This window comes from Caloenas nicobarica, unplaced genomic scaffold (assembly GCF_036013445.1).
Source record: "Caloenas nicobarica isolate bCalNic1 unplaced genomic scaffold, bCalNic1.hap1 Scaffold_344, whole genome shotgun sequence".
Lineage (NCBI taxonomy): Eukaryota > Metazoa > Chordata > Aves > Columbiformes > Columbidae > Caloenas > Caloenas nicobarica.
The window spans coordinates 1-22,603 of NW_027017333.1; the positions used below are offsets into that span (position 1 = coordinate 1).

At 58.2% G+C, this 22,603-nt stretch overlaps 2 protein-coding genes across 2 annotated transcripts; one reads left to right on the forward strand and one right to left on the reverse strand.

The window, feature by feature from the left end:
* Window positions 1–1,164: 1,164 nt before the first annotated feature.
* Window positions 1,165–3,479, reverse strand: TFPT (TCF3 fusion partner; the record flags this gene model as incomplete). Its single annotated transcript, XM_065658011.1, has 4 exons — window positions 3,372–3,479; window positions 2,191–2,450; window positions 1,327–1,397; window positions 1,165–1,243 (listed from the first exon to the last, which is right to left on the reverse strand). Coding segments are annotated over exons 2-4 (408 nt in total), but the record flags the coding sequence as incomplete, so codon positions are not given.
* Window positions 3,480–4,309: 830 nt separating this feature from the next.
* On the forward strand, window positions 4,310–22,311 carry PRPF31 (pre-mRNA processing factor 31). Its single transcript, XM_065658007.1, has 13 exons — window positions 4,310–4,486; window positions 5,919–5,979; window positions 6,918–7,001; window positions 9,444–9,541; window positions 11,891–11,997; window positions 14,268–14,437; window positions 16,904–17,061; window positions 17,153–17,242; window positions 17,899–18,026; window positions 18,236–18,308; window positions 18,388–18,516; window positions 19,658–19,756; window positions 22,108–22,311. The coding sequence occupies exons 1-13, from the start codon at window positions 4,310–4,312 to the stop codon at window positions 22,246–22,248; spliced, it is 1,515 nt and encodes a 504-aa protein (XP_065514079.1). The 3' UTR covers window positions 22,249–22,311.
* Window positions 22,312–22,603: the final 292 nt, after the last annotated feature.

The window sequence follows — 22,603 nt, forward strand, 5'->3', positions numbered from 1 at the left end:
TGGGGGGTGTTGGGGGGCACTGGGAGGGACTGGGGGGGGACTGGGAGACAAGGGGGGCATGGGGTTATACTGGGAGGTTGTTTGGGGGGGCTGGGAAGGACTGGGGAGGGGACTGGGTTGTACTGGGAGGCACTGGGGGAGATCTGGGGGCGTCACGGACAGGTTATGGCGTTATACTGGTCTATACTGGTTTGTACTGGTCTGACCAGCAGCAGGAAGCGGAGCTGCCCTGCTCGGTACTGGGGCGTGTTGGGAGCACTGGGGGGGCTGTGGGGAGCACTGGGGGGGGGTCTCTGGGTTATACTGGTCTATACTGGTTTGTACTGGTCTATACTGGTTTGTACTGGTTCATACTGGTCTGACCTGCAGCAGGAAGCGGAGCTGCCCCGCTCAGTACTGGGGCGTGTTGGGAGCACTGGGGGGGCTGTGGGGAGCACTGGGGGGGGGGTCTCTGGGTTATATTGATCTATACTGGTTTGTACTGGTCTATACTGGTTTGTACTGGTTTGTACTGGTCTGACCTGCAGCAGGAAGCTGAGCTGCCCCGCTTGGTACTGGGGCATATTGGGAGCACTGGGGGGGCTGTGGGGAGCACTGGGTGGGGGGGGGGGTGTCTCTGGGTTATACTGGTCTGTACTGGTCTGTACTGGTCTGTACTGGTCTGTACTGGTCTATACTGGTTTGTACTGGTCTGTACCGGTCTGACCTGCAGCAGGAAGCTGAGCTGCCCCGCTCAGTAGTGGGGTGTATTTGGAGCACTGGGGGCGGGTCTCTGGGTTATATTGATCTATACTGGTTTGTACTGGTCTATACTGGTTTGTACTGGTTTGTACTGGTCTATACTGGTCTGTACTGGTCTGTACTGGTCTGACCTGCAGCAGGAAGCTGAGCTGCCCCGCTCGGTACTGGGGCATGTTGGGAGCACTGGGGGGGCTGTGGGGAGCACTGGGGGGGGGTCTCTGGGTTATACTGGTCTATACTGGTTTGTACTGGTCTGTACCGGTCTGACCTGCAGCAGGAAGCTGAGCTGCCCCGCTCGGTACTGGGGCATGTTGGGAGCACTGGGGGGGCTGTGGGGAGCACTGGGGGGGGGGGGGGTGTCTCTGGTCTATACTGGTCTGTACTGGTCTGTACTGGTCTATACTGGTTTGTACTGGTCTGTACTGGTCTGACCTGCAGCAGGAAGCTGAGCTGCCCCGCTCGGTACCCGTCCCCGTACGAGTCCAGAACCTTCATCAGGAACCTGCGGGGGGGGGGTGTGGGTGGGGTCAGGGTGTGGCCGGGGGGCGTGGCCGGGGGCGTGGCCGGGCCCCGCCCACCACTCACCTGCGCTCCAGCTGGAGCCGCCGCGTGATTCGCTGGACCTGCTGCAGCCGGGCCAATAGGCGCTCGTTCACCTGGGGGCGGGGCCAGAGGTCAGGGGGTGGAGCCTGAGCTTGGGGGTGGGGCCTGCTGATGGAGGGCGGAGCCACGTCTCGGTGGGCGGAGCCTGAGTGGAGGGGTGGGGCCTGATCTCAGTGGGCGGAGCCTGATACTGGGGGTGGAACCAGCTCTAGGTGGGCGGGGGCCTGATCTCAGTGGGCGGGGCCAGATCTCAGTGGGTGGAGCTCCACCCCCATGGGTGTGTCCCAATGGGCGTGTCCCCGGGGGGGCGTGTTCCAATGGGCGTGTCCCAGTGGGTGAGTCCAATGGGCGTGTCCCGGGGGGGCGTGTCCCAAGGGTGTGTCCCAATGGGTGTGTCCCAGGGGTGTGCCCTGGGGGCGTGTCCCAATGTGCGTATCCCAGGGGGCGTGTCCCAATGGGTGAGTCCAAAGGGCGTGTCCCAGGGGGGCGTGTCCCAGGGGTGTGTCCCAATGGATGAGTCCAATGGGCGTGTCCCAATGGGCGTGTCCCGGGGGCGTGTCCCAATGGGTGAGTCCAATGGGTGTGTCCTGGGGGCGTGTCCCAATGGGTGTGTCCCGGTGGGCGTGTCCCAATGGGTGAGTCCAATGGGTGTGTCCTGGGGGCGTGTCCCAATGGGCGTATCCTGGGGGCGTGTCCCGGGGGTGTGTCCCAATGGGCGAGTCCAATGGGCGCGTCCCAGGGGCGTGTCCCAATGGGCGTGTCCCAGGGGGTGTGTCCCAATGGGTGTGTCCCGGGGGGCGTGTCCCGGTGGGCGTGTCCCGGGGGGCGTGCCCGCCCCGCCCTCACCTGCTCGATCTCCCGGCAGCGCCGCCCCAGCGCCTGCAGCTTCCGCCGCGCGGCCTCGCGGCCCCGCCCCGCGGCGGCCGCCTCCTCCGGCTCCTCCCCCGGCCCCGCCCGCGGGCGCGGCCCCGCCGCCAGCCCCGCCCCCAGCCCCGCCCCCAGCCCCAGCCCCCCCTCGCTCTCGGGGTCGCTCTCCAGGATGTGGCCGCCGAACAGGGGGGGCAGGGCCAGCTCGGGGAACTCCTCGAAGGACACGCCCGCCATGGCTGGGGGGGCACGGGGCCCGTTACCCCCCCCAGCCCCGTTACCTGCCCCTAAAACCCGTCGCTGCCCCCCAGCCCCGTTTATTGACCCCAAACCCCATTGTCCCCCCCCCAGCCCCGTTATTCCACCCACAGCCCCGTTTATCGACCCCAAACCCCATTATTTCCCCCCCCAGCCCCATTATTCCCCCCCCAGCCCCATTACTTCCCCCCCATTATTCCCCCCCCACCCCCATTATTCCCCCCCAACCCCATTATTCCCCCCCCAGCCCCATTTATTGATCCCAAACCCCATTATTCCCCCCCAGCCCCATTATTTCCCCCCCCAGCCCCATTATTTCTCCCCCAACCCCATTATTCCCCCCCAACCCCATTATTTACCCCCCCAGCCCCATTTATTGATCCCAAACCCCATTATTCCCCCCAGCCCCATTATTCCCCCCCAGCCCCATTATTCCCCCCCTAGCCCCATTATTCCCCCCCAGCCCCATTATTCCCCCCCCAGCCCCATTATTCCCCCCCCACCCCCATTATTCCCCCCCCAGCCCCATTACTTCCCCCCCCATTATTCCCCCCCCACCCCCATTATTCCCCCCCAACCCCATTATTTACCCCCCCAGCCCCATTTATTGATCCCAAACCCCATTATTCCCCCCCAGCCCCATCATTCCCCCCCCCACCCCCATTATTTCCCCCCACCCCCATTATTCCCCCCCAGCCCCATTATTTCCCCCCCCACCCCCATCATTCCCCCCCCAGCCCCATTTATTGACCCCAAACCCCATTATTCCCCCCCACCCCCATTATTCCCCCCCCAGCCCCATTATTCCCCCCCACAAGCCCCATTACCCCCCCGATCCCCCCTTTTTCCCCCCCCCACCCCCTTATTTGCCCCCCCCGGGTTCTCCCCCCCCCGTCGCCCACCCGTCGATGACGTCACCGCCCGCCGATGACGTCACCCGCGGCCGCCGCTCCCGGGACGGGGCGGGGGGGGGTCGGAATCGGGACGGCGGGCGGCGGAGTCGCGCGGTGATGACGTCACGCCGGCCGGCGCCGGAAGTGAGGTCATCGCGGCGGCGACGGGGAGAGAGGCGGTCGGAGCGGGAGGTACCGGCGGGTTCGGGGGGAATTTGGGGGGAAATTTGGGGGTTTTGGGGGATTTTGGGGGGCGGGGAGGGGGTGTCTGCGGTGGGGGAGGGGGGGTTGGGGGCCTGGGAGGAGGTTTGGGGGTGGGGGAGGCGAATTTTGGGGCTATAACAGGAGATTTGGGGGGGAGGAGATTGGGGGGAGGGGGATTTGGGGGAGGATTTGGGGGGAGGGGAAGGATGTTTGGGGGGGGAGGCGAATTTTGGGGCTATAACAGGAAATTTGGGGAGTGGGGAGGGGGATTTGGGGGGTGGGGGGAGGATTTGGGGGTGGGGGGAGGCGAATTTTGGGGCTATAACAGGAAATTTGGGGAGTGGGGAGGGGGATTTGGGGGGAGGGGAAGGATGTTTGGGGGGGGGAGGCGAATTTTGGGGCTATAAGAGGAAATGTGGGGAGGGGGATTTGGGGGGAGGGGAAGGATTTGGGGGTGGGGGGAGGCGAATTTTGGGGCTATAACAGGAAATTTGGGGAGTGGGGAGGGGGATTTGGGGGGAGGGGGAGGATTTTGGGGGCGGGGGAGGCGAATTTTGGGGCTATAACAGGAAATTTGGGGAGTGGGGAGGGGGATTTGGGGGGAGGGGAAGGATATTTGGGGGTGGGGGGAGGCGAATTTTGGGGCTATAACAGAAGTTTTGGGGGGTGGCGAGAGGGGCTTTGGGGGGGGGTCTCTGGTTCCCCGCGCTAATTCGGGGCCCCCCGTTTGTGCCCCCCCAGCGATGTCTTTGGCCGACGAGCTCTTGGCCGATCTGGAGGAGGCGGCGGGGGAGGGGGAGGGGGAGGGGGGGGAGGGGGAGGACGAGGAGCCGCCGATCGAGGACGTTCGGGAGGAGCCGCCGCCCGACGGCGCCAGCGACTCCGTCAAGAGCATCGCGAAGCTGTGGGACAGCAGGACGGTGAGAGCCCCGGCACCTGGGAAACGCCCCGAAACTTGGGGGGAAAACTCCTGAAAATGGGGTGGGAAGAATGCCTGGAATCTGCAGGAAACGCCCGCAAAATGGGGCGGAAATAACCCTGAAATCTGCGGGAAGTGCCCCCAAAATGGGGCGGAAATAACCCTGAAATCTGCGGGAAATGCCCCCAAAATGGGGCGGAAATAACCCTGAAATCTGCGGGAAATGCCCCAAAACTTGGGGGGAAATAACCCTGAAATCTGCAGGAAACGCCGCAAAACTTGGGGGGAAAATAACCCCAAGAGTTGGGGGGAAAACTCCTGAAAACGGGGCAGGAAGAATGCCTGGAATCTGCAGGAAACGCCCCCAAAATAGGGTGGAAATAACCCCAAGATTTGGGGGGGAAATGCCTGAAAGTGGGGCGGGAATAACCCCGAAACTTGGGGGGAAAATGCCTGAAAACGGGGCGGGAAGAACCCCAAGACCTGGGGGGAAACTCCCGAAAATGGGGCAGAAATAACGCCCGAAATTTGCAGGAAACGCCCCCAAAATGGGGCGGAAATAACCCTGAAATCTGCGGGAAACGCCCCCAAAATGGGGCGGAAATAACCCTGAAATCTGCAGGAAACGCCCCCAAAATGGGGTGGAAATAACCCTGAAATCTGCAGGAAACGCCCCCAAAATGGGGCGGAAATAACCCTGAAATCTGCGGGAAATGCCCCAAAACTTGGGGGGAAATAACCCTGAAATCTGCAGGAAATGCCTCCAAAATGGGGTGGAAATAACCCTGAAATCTGCAGGAAACGCCCCAAAACTTGGGGGGAAAATAACCCCAAGAGTTGGGGGGAAAACTCCTGAAAACGGGGCAGGAAGAATGCCTGGAATCTGCAGGAAACGCCCCCAAAATAGGGTGGAAATAACCCCAAGATTTGGGGGGGAAATGCCTGAAAGTGGGGCGGGAATAACCCCGAAACTTGGGGGGAAAATGCCTGAAAACGGGGCGGGAAGAACCCCCAAAATCTGCGGGAAACGCCCCGAAAACGGGGCGGAAATAACCCCGAAACTTGGGAGGAAAACGCCTGAAAACGGGGCAGAAATAATCCTCAAAACCCGCGGGAAACGCCCCGAAAATGGGGGAGAAAGAAGTCCTGAAAGCCGCGGGAAATGCCCCAAAAACGAGGCAGGAAAACCCCAAAATTTAGGGGGCAAATGCCCAAAAATGAGGTGAAAAAACCCTGAAAATTTGAGAGGAAACTCCCCAAAACCGAGGTGAAAAATCCCCCAAAATTTAGGGAAAAAACCCCCGAAAATGAGTGAAAAAACCACCTAAATTTGGGGGGGAAAACCCCTGAAAATGAGGCGAAAAAGCCGCGAAAGCCTGGGGGTGAAAATCTGCAAAAAATGGTAATTTTGGTGCTTTTTTTTTGCTTTTCAGTTTGCAGAGATCATGCAGAAAATCGAGGAATACATCACGAAACAGCCCAAAGCCGCTGAGGGTGAGCACGGCGCTGCCAAAAAGGGGGTTTCTGCCCCCAAAAACGGGGTCCAACCCAAAAAGGGGGATTCCCCCCCAAAAAAGGGGGTTTTCCCCAAAAAATGGGTTTTCCCCCCCAAAATAAGGGGGTTTCACCCCTAAAAAAGGGGGTTTGCTCTCAAAAAAGGGGTTTTCCCCTCCGAAAAAAAGGGGGTTTCTCCTGAAAAAAGAGGTTTTCCCCTCAAAAAAGGGGCTTTTCCCCCCAAAAAAGGGGGTTCCCCTCAAAAATGGGCGTTTTCTCCCCAAAAAAAGGGGGTTTTCCCCTCAAAAAAAGGGGGTTTTCCCCTCAAAAAAAGGGGGTTTTCCCTCAAAAAATGGGGTTTCCTCTAAAAAAAAGGGGTTTTCCACTCAGAAAAGGGGCTTTCCCCCCAAAAAAGGGATTTTGCTCTCAAAAAAAGAGCTTTTCACCCCAAAAAAGAGTATTCCTCCCCAAAACTGAGTTTTCTCTCAAAAAAGGGCTTTTTGCCTCAAAAAAGGGGTTTTGCCCCCCAAAAAACAGCTTTTGCCCCCCAAAAACCAGCTTTTCCCCTCAAAAAAAACGGGTTTTCCCTCAGAAAAGGGTTTTTCCCCTCAAAAAAAAAGGGTTTTCCCCTCAAAAAAAGGGGTTTTCCCCCAAATAAGGAGATTCCCCCCCCAAAAAAGGGGTTTTTTTCCCCAAAAATGGAGATTTCTCCTCAAAAAAGAGATAGTTTTGCCCCCCCAAAAAGGCGATTTCCCGCCCAAAAAAGTGGCTTTCCCGCCAAAACGTGGGGCTGCTCCCCTCCCCCACGCCGGTGTGAGCGGGAGACGTTGGAAATGCCCCAAATCGGGGCGTTTTTGGGGCCGTTTTGGGGCAGTTTTGGGGTGTTTTGGGGCAGTTTTGGGGCCGTTTTGGGGCAGTTTTGGGGCGTTTTTGGGCAGTTTTGGGGCCGGTGGAGGCGGCGCCCGAGTATCGAGTGATCGTGGACGCCAACAACCTGACGGTGGAGATCGAGAACGAGCTGAGTGAGCCGCTTTGGGGCGAAATCCGCGGGTTTTGGGGCTCCCGGCGCTCGGGCGGAATTTGGGGGGTTTTGGGGGGAATTTGGGGGGTTTTGGGGGGAATTTTGGGGGTTTGGGGGCTCCCGGCAGTCGGGGGTTATGGGGTGAATTTTGGGGGGAATCTGAGGGGATTTGGGGCGAATTTGGGGGGTTTTGGGGTGAATTTTGGGGAGAATTTGATGGGATTTGGGGCGAATTCAGGGGGTTTTGGGGTGAATTTTGGGGTGAATTCAGGGGGGTTTTGGGGTGAATTTTGGGGTGAATTCGAGGCGTTTCGGGGTCCCCGCGCTCAGGGGTTTCGGGGTGAATTTTGGGCTGAATTCAGGGCGTTTCGGGGTCCCCGCGCTCAGGGGTTTCGGGGTGAATTTTGGGCTGAATTCGGGCTTTTTGGGGGTGAATTTTGGGCTGAATTCGGGGCGTTTTGGGGTCCCCGCGCTCAGGGGTTTTGGGGTGAATTTTGGGCTGAATTCGGGCTTTTTGGGGGTCAATTTTGGGGTGAACTCGGGGCGTTTCGGGGTGAATTTTGGGCTGAATTTGGGGCGTTTCGGGGTCCCCGCGCTCAGGAGTTTCGGGGTGAATTTTGGGCTGAATTTGGGGCGTTTCGGGGTCCCCGCGCTCAGGGGTTTCGGGGTGAATTTGGGGCTGAATTCGGGCTTTTTGGGGGTCAATTTTGGGCTGAACTCGGGGCGTTTCGGGGTGAATTTTGGGCTGAATTCGGGGCGTTTTGGGTTCCCCGCGCTCAGGGGTTTCGGGATGAATTTTGGGCTGAATTCGGGGCGTTTCAGGGTCCCCACGCTCAGGGGTTTCGGGGTGAATTTTGGGCTGAATTCGGGCTTTTTGGGGGTCAATTTTGGGGTGAACTCGGGGCATTTCGGGGTGAATTTTGGGCTGAATTCGGGGCGTTTTGGGGTCCCCACGCTCAGGGGTTTCGGGGCGAATTTTGGGCTGAATTCGGGGCGTTTCGGGGTCCCCGCGCTCAGGGGTTTCGGGGTGAATTTTGGGCTGAATTCGGGGCGTTTCGGGGTCCCCGCGCTCAGGGGTTTCGGGGCGAATTTTGGGCTGAATTTGGGCTTTTTGGGGGTCAATTTTGGGCTGAACTCGGGGCGTTTCGGGGTGAATTTTGGGCTGAATTTGGGGCGTTTCGGGGTGAATTTTGGGCTGAATTTGGGGCGTTTCGGGGTGAATTTTGGGCTGAATTCAGGGCGTTTCGGGGTCCCCGCGCTCAGGGGTTTCGGGGTGAATTTTGGGCTGAACTCGGGGCGTTTCGGGGTGAATTTTGGGCTGAATTCGGGGCGTTTCGGGGTCCCCGCGCTCAGGGGTTTCGGGGTGAATTTTGGGGCTGAATTCGGGCTTTTTGGGGGTCAATTTTGGGCTGAACTCGGGGCGTTTCGGGGCGAATTTTGGGCTGAATTTGGGGCGTTTCGGGGTGAATTTTGGGCTGAATTTGGGGCGTTTCGGGGTGAATTTTGGGCTGAATTCAGGGCGTTTCGGGGTCCCCGCGCTCAGGGGTTTCGGGGTGAATTTTGGGCTGAACTCGGGGCGTTTCGGGGTGAATTTTGGGCTGAATTCGGGGCGTTTCGGGGTCCCCGCGCTCAGGGGTTTCGGGGTGAATTTTGGGCTGAATTCAGGGCGTTTCGGGGTCCCCGCGCTCAGGGGTTTCGGGGTGAATTTTGGGCTGAACTCGGGGCGTTTCGGGGTGAATTTTGGGCTGAATTCGGGGCGTTTCGGGGTCCCCGCGCTCAGGGGTTTCGGGGTGAATTTTGGGGCTGAATTCGGGCTTTTTGGGGGTCAATTTTGGGCTGAACTCGGGGCGTTTCGGGGCGAATTTTGGGCTGAATTTGGGGCGTTTCGGGGTGAATTTTGGGCTGAATTTGGGGCGTTTCGGGGTGAATTTTGGGCTGAATTCAGGGCGTTTCGGGGTCCCCGCGCTCAGGGGTTTCGGGGTGAATTTTGGGCTGAACTCGGGGCGTTTCGGGGTGAATTTTGGGCTGAATTCGGGGCGTTTCAGGGTCCCCGCGCTCAGGGGTTTCGGGGTGAATTTTGGGCTGAATTCGGGGCGTTTCGGGGTCCCCGCGCTCAGGGGTTTCGGGGTGAATTTTGGGCTGAATTCGGGCTTTTTGGGGGTCAATTTTGGGGTGAACTCGGGGCGTTTCGGGGTCCCCGCGCTCAGGGGTTTCGGGGCGAATTTTGGGCTGAATTCGGGGCGTTTCGTGGTCCCCGCGCTCTGGTGTTTCGGGGTGAATTTTGGGCTGAATTTGGGGCGTTTCGGGGTGAATTTTGGGCTGAATTCGGGGCGTTTCGGGGTCCCCGCGCTCTGGTGTTTCGGGGTGAATTTTGGGCTGAATTTGGGGCGTTTCGGGGTGAATTTTGGGCTGAATTCGGGGCGTTTCGGGGCCCCCCCCCCAGACATCATCCACAAATTCATCCGGGACAAATACTCCAAACGTTTCCCCGAACTGGAGTCGCTGGTGCCCAACGCGCTGGATTACATCCGCACCGTGAAGGTGGGGCGGCTTTGGGGCTAAAAACCGCGATTTGGGGGGCGGGGAGGGGAACGGCGGTGATTTTGGGGTCCCTTTTTTTGGGGGGTTCGGTCCCTTTCGGGTGATTTTTGGGCCCCTGTGGGTGATTTTTGGGTCCCTCTGGGTGTTTTTTGGGCCCTTATGGCTGATTTTTGGGTCCCTTTCGGTGATTTTTGGGTCCCTGTGGGTGATTTTTGGGTCCCTGTGGGTGATTTTTGGGTAATTTGGTTGATTTTTGGGTCCCTTTGAGTGATTTTTGGGTCCCTGTGGGTGTTTTTTGGGTCCCTTTGTGTGAATTTTGGGTCCCTGTGGGTGTTTTTTCAGTCCCTGTGGGTGATTTTTGGGTCCCTTTGGGTGTGTTTTGGGCCCATCGGGGTGTTTTTTGGGTGCTTATGGGTGTTTTTTTGGTGCTTATGGGTGTTTTTTGGATCCTTTTGTGTGAATTTTGGGTCTCTGTGGGTGTTTTTTCAGTCCCTGTGGGTAATTTTTGGGCCTTTATGGGTGTTTTTTGGGTCCCTGTGGGTGATTTTTGGGTCCCCGTCGGTGTTTTTTGGGCCCTTTGGGTGATTTTTGGGTCCCCTTGAGTGATTTTTGGGTGTTTTTTGGGCCCATCGGGGTGTTTTTTGGGTGATTATGAGTGTTTTTTGAGTCCTTTTCTGTGGATTTTGGGTCCCATTGGGTGTTTTTTCAGTCCCTGTGGGTAATTTTGGGGCCCTTATGGGTGTTTTTTGGGTCCCTGTGGGTGTTTTTTGGGTTCCTGTGGGTGTTTTTTGGGCCCTTACGGCTGATTTTTGGGTCCCTTTGGGTGATTTTTGGGTCCCTTTGGGTGATTTTTGGGTCCCTTTGAGTGATTTTTGGGTCTCTGTGGGTGTTTTTTGGGTTCTTATGGGTGATTTTTGGGCCCCTGTGGGTGATTTTTGGGTCCCTTTGGGTGATTTTTGGGTCCCTGTGGGTGATTTTTGGGTCCCTGTGGGTGTTTTTTGGGTCCTTATGGGTGCTTTTTGGGTCCCTTTGGGTGTTTTTTGGGTTCCTGTGGGTGTTTTTTGGGCCCTTACGGCTGATTTTTGGGCCCTTACGGCTGATTTTTGGGTCCCTTTGGGTGATTTTTTGGGTCCTTTTGAGTGATTTTTGGGTCTCTCTGGGTGTTTTTTGGGTGCTTATGGGTATTTTTTGGGTCCTTTTGTGTGAATTTTGGGTCCCATTGGGTGTTTTTTTCAGTCCCTGTGGGTAATTTTTGGGCCCTTATGGGTGATTTTTGGGTCCCTTTGGGTGATTTTTGGGTCCCTTTGAGTGATTTTTGGGTCCCTGTGGGTGTTTTTTGGGTTCCTGTGGGTGTTTTTTGGGCCCTTATGGCTGATTTTTGGGTCCCTTTGGGTGATTTTTGGGTCCCTTTGAGTGATTTTTGGGTCTCTGTGGGTGTTTTTTGGGTTCTTATGGGTGATTTTTGGGCCCCTGTGGGTGATTTTTGGGTCCCTTTGGGTGATTTTTGGGTCCCTGTGGGTGATTTTTGGGTCCCTGTGGGTGTTTTTTGGGTTCTTATGGGTGTTTTTTGGGCCCTTACGGCTGATTTTTGGGTCCCTTTGGGTGATTTTTGGGTCCTTTTGAGTGATTTTTGGGTCTCTCTGGGTGTTTTTTGGGTGCTTATGGGTATTTTTTGGGTCCTTTTGTGTGAATTTTGGGTCCCTTTGGGTGTTTTTTGGGTTCCTGTGGGTGTTTTTTGGGCCCTTACGGCTGATTTTTGGGCCCTTACGGCTGATTTTTGGGTCCCTTTGGGTGATTTTTGGGTCCTTTTGAGTGATTTTTGGGTCTCTCTGGGTGTTTTTTGGGTGCTTATGGGTATTTTTTGGGTCCTTTTGTGTGAATTTTGGGTCCCTTTGGGTGTTTTTTGGGTTCCTGTGGGTGTTTTTTGGGCCCTTCTGGGTGGTTTTTGGACCCTTCTGGGTGTTTTTTGGGTCATCGTGGGTGATTTTTGGGTCCCCGTGGGTGATTTTTGGGCCCTTATGGCTGATTTTTGGGTCCCTGTGGGTGATTTTTGGGTCCCTTTGAGTGATTTTTGGGTCCCTGGGGGTGTTTTTTGGGTGCTTATAAGTGTTTTTTGGGTCCTTTTGTGTGAATTTTGGGTCCCTTTGGGTGTTTTTTGTGTTCCTGTGGGTGATTTTGGGTCCCTGTGGGTGATTTTTGGGTCCCTCCGGTTGATTTTTAGGCCCTCGCGGGTGATTTTTGAGCCCCCGGGATTCACTCTTGTGGCCGGGGGGGGCGGTTTTGGGGTCCCCCAAGGCGGGGGGTGGGGGGGGTCACCTCATTGCGTCCCCCCCCCAAATCTGGTTTCAGGAGCTGGGGAACAGCCTGGACCGGTGCAAGAACAACGAGAACGTGCAGCAGATCCTGACCAACGCCACCATCATGGTCGTGAGCGTCACGGCCTCGACCACCCAGGGGTGAGCGCCCCGAAACCGGGGGGACCCCGAAACCGGGGGCACCCCAAAACCGGGGGGACCCCGAAACCGGGGGCACCCCAAAACCGGGGGCACCCCAAAACCGGGGGGACCCCGAAACCGGGGGCACCCCAAAACCGGGGGGACCCCGAAACCAGGGGGACCCCAAAACCAGGGGGACCCCGAAACCGGGGCCGGGGGGACGGCGTGGGGGGATCCCAGCTCCCGTTTGGGGGGGTTTCAGTCATTCTCGAGCTTTTGTCTGTAATTTGGGGGGGAAGAGGACACACAATGACTTGGGGGGGTCCCCAAAAATATTTGAGGGTTGGGGGTTATTTTGGGGGGGTTCCTGTAAGTTGGAGGTGGTTTTTTTGGGGGGTGGAGTTTTTTTGCAGCCCATTTTGGGCTGGTTTTGTAGTTTTTTGGGGGACGGTCGGGCCTTTTCCTGCGGCTCCTCCGGCCTCATTTGGGGCCGTTTCTGCCCCGTTTCTCCCCTTTTTCGCCCCGTTTTTTCCCTCCCGTTTTGTCCCAACCTCCTGATGTTTTAAGGGGGGGTCCGTAACTTTGAGGTTTTGGGGGGGGGTGGCTTTGGACTTTTCTTCCGCCCATTTCGGGCCGTTTTTTGTAGTTTCTTTGGGGAGGGTCAGGCCTTTTCCTGCGGCTCCTCCGGCCTCATTTGGGGCAATTTCTGCTCTGTTTCTCCCCTTTTTCTCCCCGTTTTTTCCCTCCCGTTTTGTCCCAATCTCCTGATATTTTAAGGATGTGGTTTGTAACTTTGGGATTTTTTTGGGGGGGTGGCTTTGGACTTTTTTTCCGCCCATTTCGGGCTGTTTTTGTAGTTTCTTTGCGGGGGTCGGGCCTTTTCCTGCGGCTCCTCCGGCCTCATTTGGGGCGGTTTCTGCCCCATTTCTCCCCCTTTTCGCCCTTTTTTCACCTCCCGTTTTGTCCCAACTTCCTCATATTTTAAGAGCGGGGGCTGTAACTGTGAGGTTTTTGTGGGGGGGGCTTTGGACTTTTTTTCTGCCCATTTTGGGCTGTTTTTGTAGTTTCTTTGCGGGGGTCGGGCCTTTTCCTGCGGCTCCTCCGGCCTCATTTGGGGCCATTTCTTCCCCATTTCTCCCCCTTTTCTCCCATTTTTCTCCCTCCCATTTTCTCCCAACCTTCTGATATTTTAACGGGGGGTCTGTAACTTTGAGGTTTTTGGGGGGGGGTGGCTTTGGACTTTTTTTCTGCCCATTTTGGGCTGGTTTTGTAGTTTTTTGGGGGACGGTCGGGCCTTTTCCTGCGGCTCCTCCGGCCTCATTTGGGGCAATTTCTGCTCCGTTTCTCCCCTTTTTCTCCCCGTTTTTTCCCTCCCGTTTTGTCCCAATCTCCTGATATTTTAAGGAGATGGTTTGTAACTTTGGGATTTTTTTGGGGGGGGGGGCTTTGGACTTTTTTTCCGCCCATTTTGGGCTGTTTTTGTAGTTTCTTTGCGGGGGGTTGGGCCTTTTCCTGCGGCTCCTCCGGCCTCATTTGGGGCCGTTTCTGCCCCGTTTCTCCCCCTTTTCTCCCATTTTTTTCCCTCCCATTTTCTCCCAACCTTCTGATATTTTAACGGGGGGTCCGTAACTTTGAGGTTTTTGGGGGGGGTGGCTTTGGACTTTTTTTCTGCCCATTTTGGGCTGGTTTTGTAGTTTCTTTGCGGAGGGTCGGGCCTTTTCCTGCGGCTCCTCCGGCCTCATTTGGGGCAATTTCTGCTCTGTTTCTCCCCTTTTTCTCCCCGTTTTTTCCCTCCCGTTTTGTCCCAATCTCCTGATATTTTAAGGAGATGGTTTGTAACTGTGGGGTTTTTCTGGGGGGGTGGCTTTGGACTTTTCTTCCGCCCATTTCGGGCCGTTTTTTGTAGTTTCTTTGCGGGGGGTCGGGCCTTTTCCTGCGGCTCCTCCGGCCTCATTTGGGGCCGTTTCTGCCCCGTTTCTCCCCATTTTCTCCCCGTTTTTCCCCTCGTCTTTTCTCCCAATCTCCTGATATTTTAACAGGGGGTCCGTAACTTTGAGGTTTTGGGGGGGGGGCGGCTTTGGACTTTTTTTCCGCCCATTTCGGGCCGTTTTTTGTAGTTTCTTTGGGGAGGGTCGGGCCTTTCCCTGCGGCTCCTCCGGCCTCATTTGGGGCCGTTTCTGCCCCGTTTCTCCCCGTTTTCTCCCCGTTTTTCCGCGTCCCGCTCTGTCCCCAGCTCCCGCGGCTCGGGGGGGGCCCCGGGCGGCTCCGTTTCTGAGCGGGTGCCCCCCCAGGCAGGCGCTGTCGGACGACGAGCTGGGCCGCATCCAGGAGGCCTGCGCCATGGCGCTGGAGCTGAGCGGCGCCCGGCTGCGCATCCACGAGTACGTGGAGTCGCGCATGAGCTTCATCGCGCCCAACCTCTCCATCATCCTCGGGGCCTCCACCGCCGCCAAGATCATGGGTGAGACCCCCGAAACCTGCCCAAAAACCGGCTCAAAACCCGCCTGAAAACCCGCTCAAAACCGGCTCAAAAGCTGCCCGAAACCAGCTCAAAACCTGCCTGAAAACCGGCTCAAAACCGGCTCAAAAGCTGCTCAAAACCTGCCCGAAAGCCGGCTCAAAAGCTGCCTCAAAACCGGCTCGAAACCGGCTCAAAACCTGCCCAAAAACCGGCTCAAAACCCGCTCAAAACCCGCCTGAAAACCCGCTCAAAACCGGCTCAAAAGCTGCTCAAAACCTGCCCCAAAACCGGCTCAAAACCTGCCCCAAAACCGGCTCAAAACTTGCCCAAAAACCTGCCCAAAACTGGCTCGAAACCTGCCCGAAACCGGCTCAAAACCTGCCTGAAAAGCGGCTCAAAACCTGCCTGAAAACTGGCTCAAAACCGGCTCAAAAGCTGCCCAAAAACCTGCCCAAAACTGGCTCAAAACCGGCTCAAAACCCACCTGAAAACCGGCTCAAAACCAGCTCAAAAGCTGCTCAAAACCTGCCTGAAACCAGCTCGAAACCTGCCTCAAAACCAGCTCAAAACCTGCCTGAAAACCGGCTCAAAACCTGCCCAAAAACCTGCCCAAAACCTGCTCAAAACCTGCCTCAAAACCGGCTCGAAACCTGCCTCAAAACCGGCTCAAAACCTGTCCAAATCCCGGCTCAAAACCTGCCTGAAAAACTGCCCGAAACCTGCCCAAAAACCGGCTCAAAACCTGCCTGAAAACCCGCTCAAAGGCGGCTCAAAACCTGCTCAAAACCTGCCCGAAAACCAGCTTGAAACCTGCCCAAAACCTGCCCAAAGACCGGCTCAAAGCCTGCCCCAAACCTGCTCAAAACCTGCCCGAAACCTGCCCAAAAACCAGCTCAAAGCCTGCCCGAAACCGGCTCAAAACCTGCCCAAAACCTGCCCAAAAACCGGCTCAAAGCCTGCCCCAAACCGGCTCAAAACCTGCCCGAAACCTGCCCGAAACCGGCTCAAAGCCTGCCCAAAACCTGCCCAAAACCTGCCCAAAAACCAGCTCGAAACCTGCCCAAAACCTGCCCGAAACCGGCTCAAAACCTGCCCAAAACCGGCTCAAAACCGGCTCAAAGCCTGCCCGAAACCGGCTCAAAACCTGCCCAAAAACCGGCTCAAAGCCTGCCCCAAACCGGCTCAAAACCTGCCCAAAAACCGGCTCAAAACCTGCCCCCAAACCGGCTCAAAACCTGCCCCAAAACCTGCCCAAAAACCCGGTCAAAACCTGCTCAAAATCTGCCCAAAAACCAGCTCGAAACCTGCCCAAAAACCGGCTCAAAACCTGCCCAAAACCTGCTCAAAACCTGCCTCAAAACCTATCCAAATCCCGGCTCAAAACCTGCCTGAAAACCTGCCGGAAACCGGCTCAAAACCTGCCCAAAACCTGCCCAAAAACCAGCTCGAAACCTGCCCAAAACCTGCTCAAAACCTGCCCAAAACCTGCCCAAAACCTGCTCAAAACCTGCCCAAAACCCGCTCAAAACCTGCCCAAAACCGGCTCCAAACCTGGTCAGAACCTGCCCCCAAACCTGCCCCCAAACCTGCCCAAAACCTGCCCAAAAATCCCCACGAAACCCCCTGAAACCCCCGAACCTCCTGCGTCCCCCCGGTCCCTCCGTCATTTTGGGGCCTTTCCCTGCGGCTCCTCCGGCCTCTTTTGGGGCCGTTTCTGCCCCGTTTCTCCCCCTTTTCTCCCATTTTCCCGCTCCCATTTTGTCCCAAGCTCCCAATATTTGCGTGGGGGGGTCCACGGGTTCGGGTGTATTTATGGGGGGGGGGGGGGTTGGACTTTTTCCGCCCATTTTGGGCTGTTTTTTGTAGTTTTTTTGCGGGGGTCGGGCCTTTCCCTGCGGCTCCTCCGGCCTCATTTGGGGCCGTTTCTGCCCCATTTCTCCCCCTTTTCACCCCTTTTTCCCCTCTCATTTTGTCCCAACCTCCTCATATTTTCGTGGGGGGGTCTGTAACTTTGTGATTTTTTTGCGTGGGGGGGGGTTGGACTTTTTTTTCCGCCCATTTCGGGCCGTTTTCCGTAGTTTCTTTGCGGGGGGTCGGGCCTTTTCCTGCGGCTCCTCGGGCCTCATTTGGGGCGGTTTCTGCCCCGTTTCTCCCCTTTTTCTCCCCGTTTTTTCCCTCCCGTTTTGTCCCAATTTCCTCGTATTTTAAGAGCGGGGGCTGTAACTGTGAGGATTTTGGGGGGGGGGTTTTGGACTTTTTTTCCGCCCATTTTGGGCCGTTTTTTGTAGTTTCTTTGCGGGGGGTCGGGCCTTTTCCTGCGGCTCCTCCGGCCTCATTTGGGGCCGTTTCTGCCCCGTTTCTCCCCGTTTTCTCCCCGTTTTTCCCCTCGTCTTTTCTCCCAACCTCCCGCTGTGTCCCGGGGGGGGGTCTGTCTGTCCCCACCCCGACCCCCCGTTGCCCCCCCAGGGCTGGCGGGCGGCCTGACCCCCCTGTCCAAGATGCCGGCCTGTAACATCATGCTGCTGGGCGCCCAACGCAAGACGCTCTCGGGTTTCTCCAGCACGTCGGTTCTGCCCCACACCGGCTTCATCTACCACAGCGACCTGGTGCAGACGCTCCCCCCGGTGGGTGCCTCCCCCCCCCCCAACCCCGGCACCCATGGGTGCCCCCCACCCGTTGCCGTAAAACCCCCAAACCCGCCGTTTTTCGCCCCAGGATCTGCGGCGCAAGGCGGCGCGGTTGGTGGCGGCCAAGTGCACGTTGGCCGCGCGGGTCGACAGTTTCCACGAGAGCCCCGATGGGAAGGTGAGCGGCCTGGGTTTTTGGGGGGGGGGGGTGAATTTTGGGGAGTCCCCCCCCCCCGGACGCCTGGGTCCCTCCCGAACTCCTGGGTCCCCTCCCGAACTCCTGGGTCTCCCCGGACGCCTGGGTCCCCCCGAACGCCTGGGTCCCCCTGGACGCCTGTGTCCCCCCCAAATCCCTGTGTTCCCCACTAACTCCTGGGTCCCTCCCAAACTCCTGGGTCCCCCCCGAACTCCTGGGTCCCCCCGGACGCCTGGGTCCCCCCCAAATCCCTGTGTTCCCCACCAACTCCTGGGTCCCCCTGAACTCCTGGGTTCCCCCGGACGCCTGGGTCCCCCCCAAATGCCCGTGTTCCCCCCAAATGCCTGTGTTCCCCACCAAGTCCTGGCTCCCCCCCGAACTCCTGGGTCCCCCCCGAACTCCTGGGTCCCCCCGGACACTTGGGTCCCCCCCAAATCCCTGTGTTTCCCCCCGAACTCCTGGGTCCCCCCGAACTCCTGGGTCCCCCCGGACGCCTGGGTCCTCCCCTGAACTCCTGGGTCCCCCCCGAACTCCTGGGTCCCCCCGGACACTTGGGTCCCCCCCAAATCCCTGTGTTTCCCCCCGAACTCCTGGGTCCCCCCGAACTCCTGGGTCCCCCCGGACGCCTGGGTCCCCAGGTGGGCTTCGAGCTGAAGGAGGAGATCGAGCGCAAGTTCGACAAGTGGCAGGAGCCGCCCCCGGCCAAGCAGGTGAAGCCGCTGCCGGCGCCGCTGGACGGGCAGAGGAAGAAGCGCGGGGGGCGCCGGTGAGCGCAATTAATTAATTAACACCGCCCTTAACGAGCTGCGGGGCCGGCGTTTGGGCTGGGGGGGGTTCGGGGTCCTTGGGGGCACCCGAGTGGGTCTGGGGGGGGAAATAAACGGGTTGAAGGGGAGTATTGGGGTATTGCGTGGGGGCGACGGCGCTAATTAATTAATCACCGTGGGCGCTAACGAGGCGGTTCCCGCCCCGCAGGTACCGCAAGATGAAGGAGCGACTGGGGCTGACGGAGATTCGCAAACAAGCCAACAGGATGAGCTTCGGCGAGGTGGGCGAGGCTCTTAATTAGCCGCCTGGCCACCCGAGCGGCTGGCTTCGTTAGTTAACGGGTTAATTAACGGGCGCAGATCGAGGAGGACGCGTACCAGGAGGACCTGGGCTTCAGCCTGGGCCAGCTGGGCCGCTCGGGCAGCGGCCGCGTGCGCCAGACCCAGGTCAACGAGGCCACCAAGGCGCGCATCTCCAAAACCCTGCAGGTCAGCCTCGTTAGCGCCCTCGTTAGCACCCCGGCCGCTCGGTAGCACCCCCCGCTCTCATTAACCCCCCCCAGCCCTCGTTAACACCCACACCTCTCGTTAACCCCCCCACTCTCATTAACCCCCCGCTCTCATTAACCCCCCCCAGCCCTCGTTAACACCCACACCTCTCGTTAACCCCCCGCCCTAATTAACCCCCCTGCTCTCATTAACCCCCCGCTCTCATTAACCCCCCCCAGCCCTCGTTAACACCCACACCTCTCGTTAACCCCCTGCCCTAATTAACCCCCCCGCTCTCATTAACCCCCCCCAGCCCTCATTAACACCCACACCTCTCGTTAACCCCCCGCCCTAATTGATTAACCCCCCTGCTCTCATTAACCCCCCCTGCCATTCATTAACACCCCGTCCTCATTAACACCCCCACCCCTCATTAACACCCCTTCTGCCCGTTAACACCCCCGGCTGCTCATTAACCCCCTGCCCTCATTAACACCCCCACCCTGATTAACTCCTCCGCTTTCATTAACACCCCCCAGCCCTCATTAACACCCCCCACCCTCGTTAACACCCCCCAGCCCTCGTTAACACCCCCACCCTCGTTAACACCCCCCAGCCCTCGTTAACACCCCCACCCTCGTTAACACCTCCCAGTCCTCGTTAACACCCCCCAGCCCTCGTTAACACCCCCCACCCTCATTAACACCCCCCACCCTCATTAACACCCCCCACCCTCGTTAACACCCCCCAGCCCTCATTAACACCCCCACCCTCATTAACACCCCCCAGCCCTCATTAACACCCCCCACCCTCATTAACACCCCCCACCCTCGTTAACACCCCCCACCCTCATTAACACCCCCCACCCTCGTTAACACCCCCCATCCCTCATTAACACCCCCCAGCCCTCATTAACACCCCCCACCCTCGTTAACACCCCCTGCCCTCATTAACCCTGTGCCGCTCATTAAGAACCCAATGCTCATTAACCCCCCCCCCTCATTAACCCCCCGCCCTCATTAACTCCCCCCCAATTAAGCTCCTTTGCCCCTCGTCCCCCCCCCCGGCCCCCCCGACTCTCCGTCGTGCCCCAATTAACGCCGCGCGCTGATTGACGCCGTTGTTTGCGGTGGCGCCGCAGCGGACGCTGCAGAAGCAGAACGTGGTGTACGGCGGGAAATCCACCATCAGGGACCGCAGCTCCGGGACGGCCTCCAGCGTCGCCTTCACCCCCCTGCAGGTACCGGCGCCCCGGGCACCCCCCAGCGCCCCAAATCACCCCCGAGCACCCCAAATCACCCCAAAATCACCCCAAAATCACCCCAGGGCACCCAAAATCACCCCAAAATCACCCCAAAATCACCCCAAAATCACCCCAGAGCACCCGAGAACACCCCAAAATCACCCCAGAGCACCCAAAATCACCCCAGAGCACCCCAGAACACCCAAAATCACCCAAAATCACCCTAAAATCACACAAAATCACCCCAAATCACCCCAAAATCACCCCAGAGCACCCCCGAGCACCCCAAAATCACCCCAAAATCACCCCAGAGCCCCCAAAATCACCCCAAAATCACCCAAAATCACCCAAAATCACCCCAAAATCACCCCAGAGCACCCAAAATCACCCAAAATCACCCCAGAGCACCCAAAATCACCCCAAAATCACCCCAAAATCACCCCAAAATCACCCCAAGAGCACCCCAAATCACCCCAGAGCACCCCAAAGCACCCCAAAATCACCCCAAAGCACCCCAAAGCACCCCAAAATCACCCCAAATCACCCCAGAATCACCCCAGAGCACCCCAAAATCACCCCAGAGCACCCCAGAGCACCCAAAATCACCCCAAAATCACCCCAAAATCACCCCAGAGCACCCCAAAATCACCCCCGAGCACCCCAAATCACCCCAAAATCACCCCAGAGCACCCCAAAATCACCCCAAAATCACCCCAAGGCACCCCAAAATCACCCCAAAATCACCCCAAAATCACCCCAAAATCACCCCATATCACCCCAGATCACCCAAAATCACCCAAAATCACCCCAAATCACCCCAAAATCACCCCAGAGCACCCCAAATCACCCAAAATCACCCCAGAGCACCCCAGAGCACCCAAAATCACCCCAGAGCACCCAAAATCACCCCAGAGCACCCCAAAATCACCCCAAAATCACCCCAGAGCACCCCAAATCACCCAAAATCACCCCAGAGCACCCCAGAGCACCCAAAATCACCCCAGAGCACCCCAAAATCACCCCAGAGCACCCAAAATCACCCCAAAATCACCCCAGAGCACCCCAAAATCACCCCAAATCACCCCAAATCACCCCAGAGCACCCCAAAATCACCCCAAAATCACCCTAAGAGCACCCCAAAATCACCCCAAATCACCCCAAATCACCTCAGAGCACCCCAAAATCACCCTAAAATCACCCCAGAGCACCCCAAAATCACCCCAAATCACCCCAAATCACCCCAGAGCACCCCAAAATCACCCCAAAATCACCCCAGAGCACCCAAAATCACCCCAAAATCACCCCAGAGCACCCCAAAATCACCCAAAATCACCCCAAAATCACCCCAAGAGCACCCCAAATCACCCCAGAGCACCCCAAAGCACCCCAAAATCACCCCAGAGCACCCCTAAATCACCCCAAAATCACCCCAAATTACCACCAAATCGCCCCAAATCAGCCCAAATCACCCCAAAATCTACCCAAATCACCCCCAAATACCCCAAAACACGCCCCTGCAGGTACCCCCCAAAATACCTCAAAATCGCCCCAAATCACCCCCTGCAGGTACCGGGGGGGTCCCCAAAATGCAGCAGGAGGGGGGGCCCCAAAACACGGGGGGGGTCCCCAAACCAGGGGGGGGTCCCCAAAACACGGGGGGGTCCCCAAAACACAGGGGGGATCCCCAAACCGGGGAGGGGTCCCTAAACCGGGGGGGGGGTCCCCAAAACCAGGGGGGATCCCCAAACCAGGGGCGGTCCCCAAAACACAGGGGGGGTTCCCAAACCGGGGGGGGGTCCCCAAAACACGGGGGGGATCCCCAAAACACAAGGGGGGTCCCCAAAACACAGGGGGGGTCCCCAAACCAGGGGGGGGTCCCCAAACCAGGGGGGGGTCCCCAAAACCAGGGGGGGGTCCCCAAAACACAGGGGGGGTCCCCAAAACCAGGGGGGGGTCTCCAAACCAGGGGGGGATCCCCAAAACACGGGGGGGATCCCCAAAACCAGGGGGGGGGTCCCCAAAACACAGGGGCGGTCCCCAAAACACAGGGGAGGATCCCCAAAACACGGGGGGGTCCCCAAAACCATGGGGGGGTCCCCAAAACCAGGAGGGGTCCCTAAAACCAGGAGGGGTCCCTAAACCGGGGGGGTCCCCAAAACACAGGAGGGGATCCCCAAAACACGGGGGGGGGGGGTCCCCAAACCAGGGGGGGGGTCCCCAAAACACAGGGGGGGTCCCCAAAACCAGGGGGGGGTCCCCAAACCAGGGGGGTCTCCAAACCAGGGGGGGGTCCCCAAAACACAGGGGGGGGTCCCCAAACCCCCCTGACCCCCCGTGTCCCCCCCCAGGGGCTGGAGATCGTGAACCCCCAGGCGGCTGAGAAGAAAGTGGCCGAAGCCAACCAGAAATATTTCTCCAGCGCCGCCGAGTTCCTCAAGGTCAAGGGCGAGAAGAGCGGGAGCCCCGACCCCCCCCCGGCCACCCCCTGACCCCCCCGGGTCCCCCCCGCCCCATAACCGCCCCCCCAAATAAATATCGTCTTTGGTTTTCTATTTCCCGGACGCCTGGGTTCCTTTTTGGGGGATCCCGGACGCCTGGGTCCATTTTCTGGGGGGGTCCCGGACTCCTGGGTCCCTTTTTGGGGGATCCCGGACGCCTGGGTCCATTTTCTGGGGGGGTCCCGGACTCCTGGGTCCCTTTTTGGGGGATCCCGGACGCCTGGGTCCCTTTTTTGGGGGATCCCGGACGCCTGGGTCCATTTTCTGGGGGGGTCCCGGACTCCTGGGTCCCTTTTTGGGGGATCCCGGACGCCTGGGTCCATTTTCTGGGGGGTCCCGGACTCCT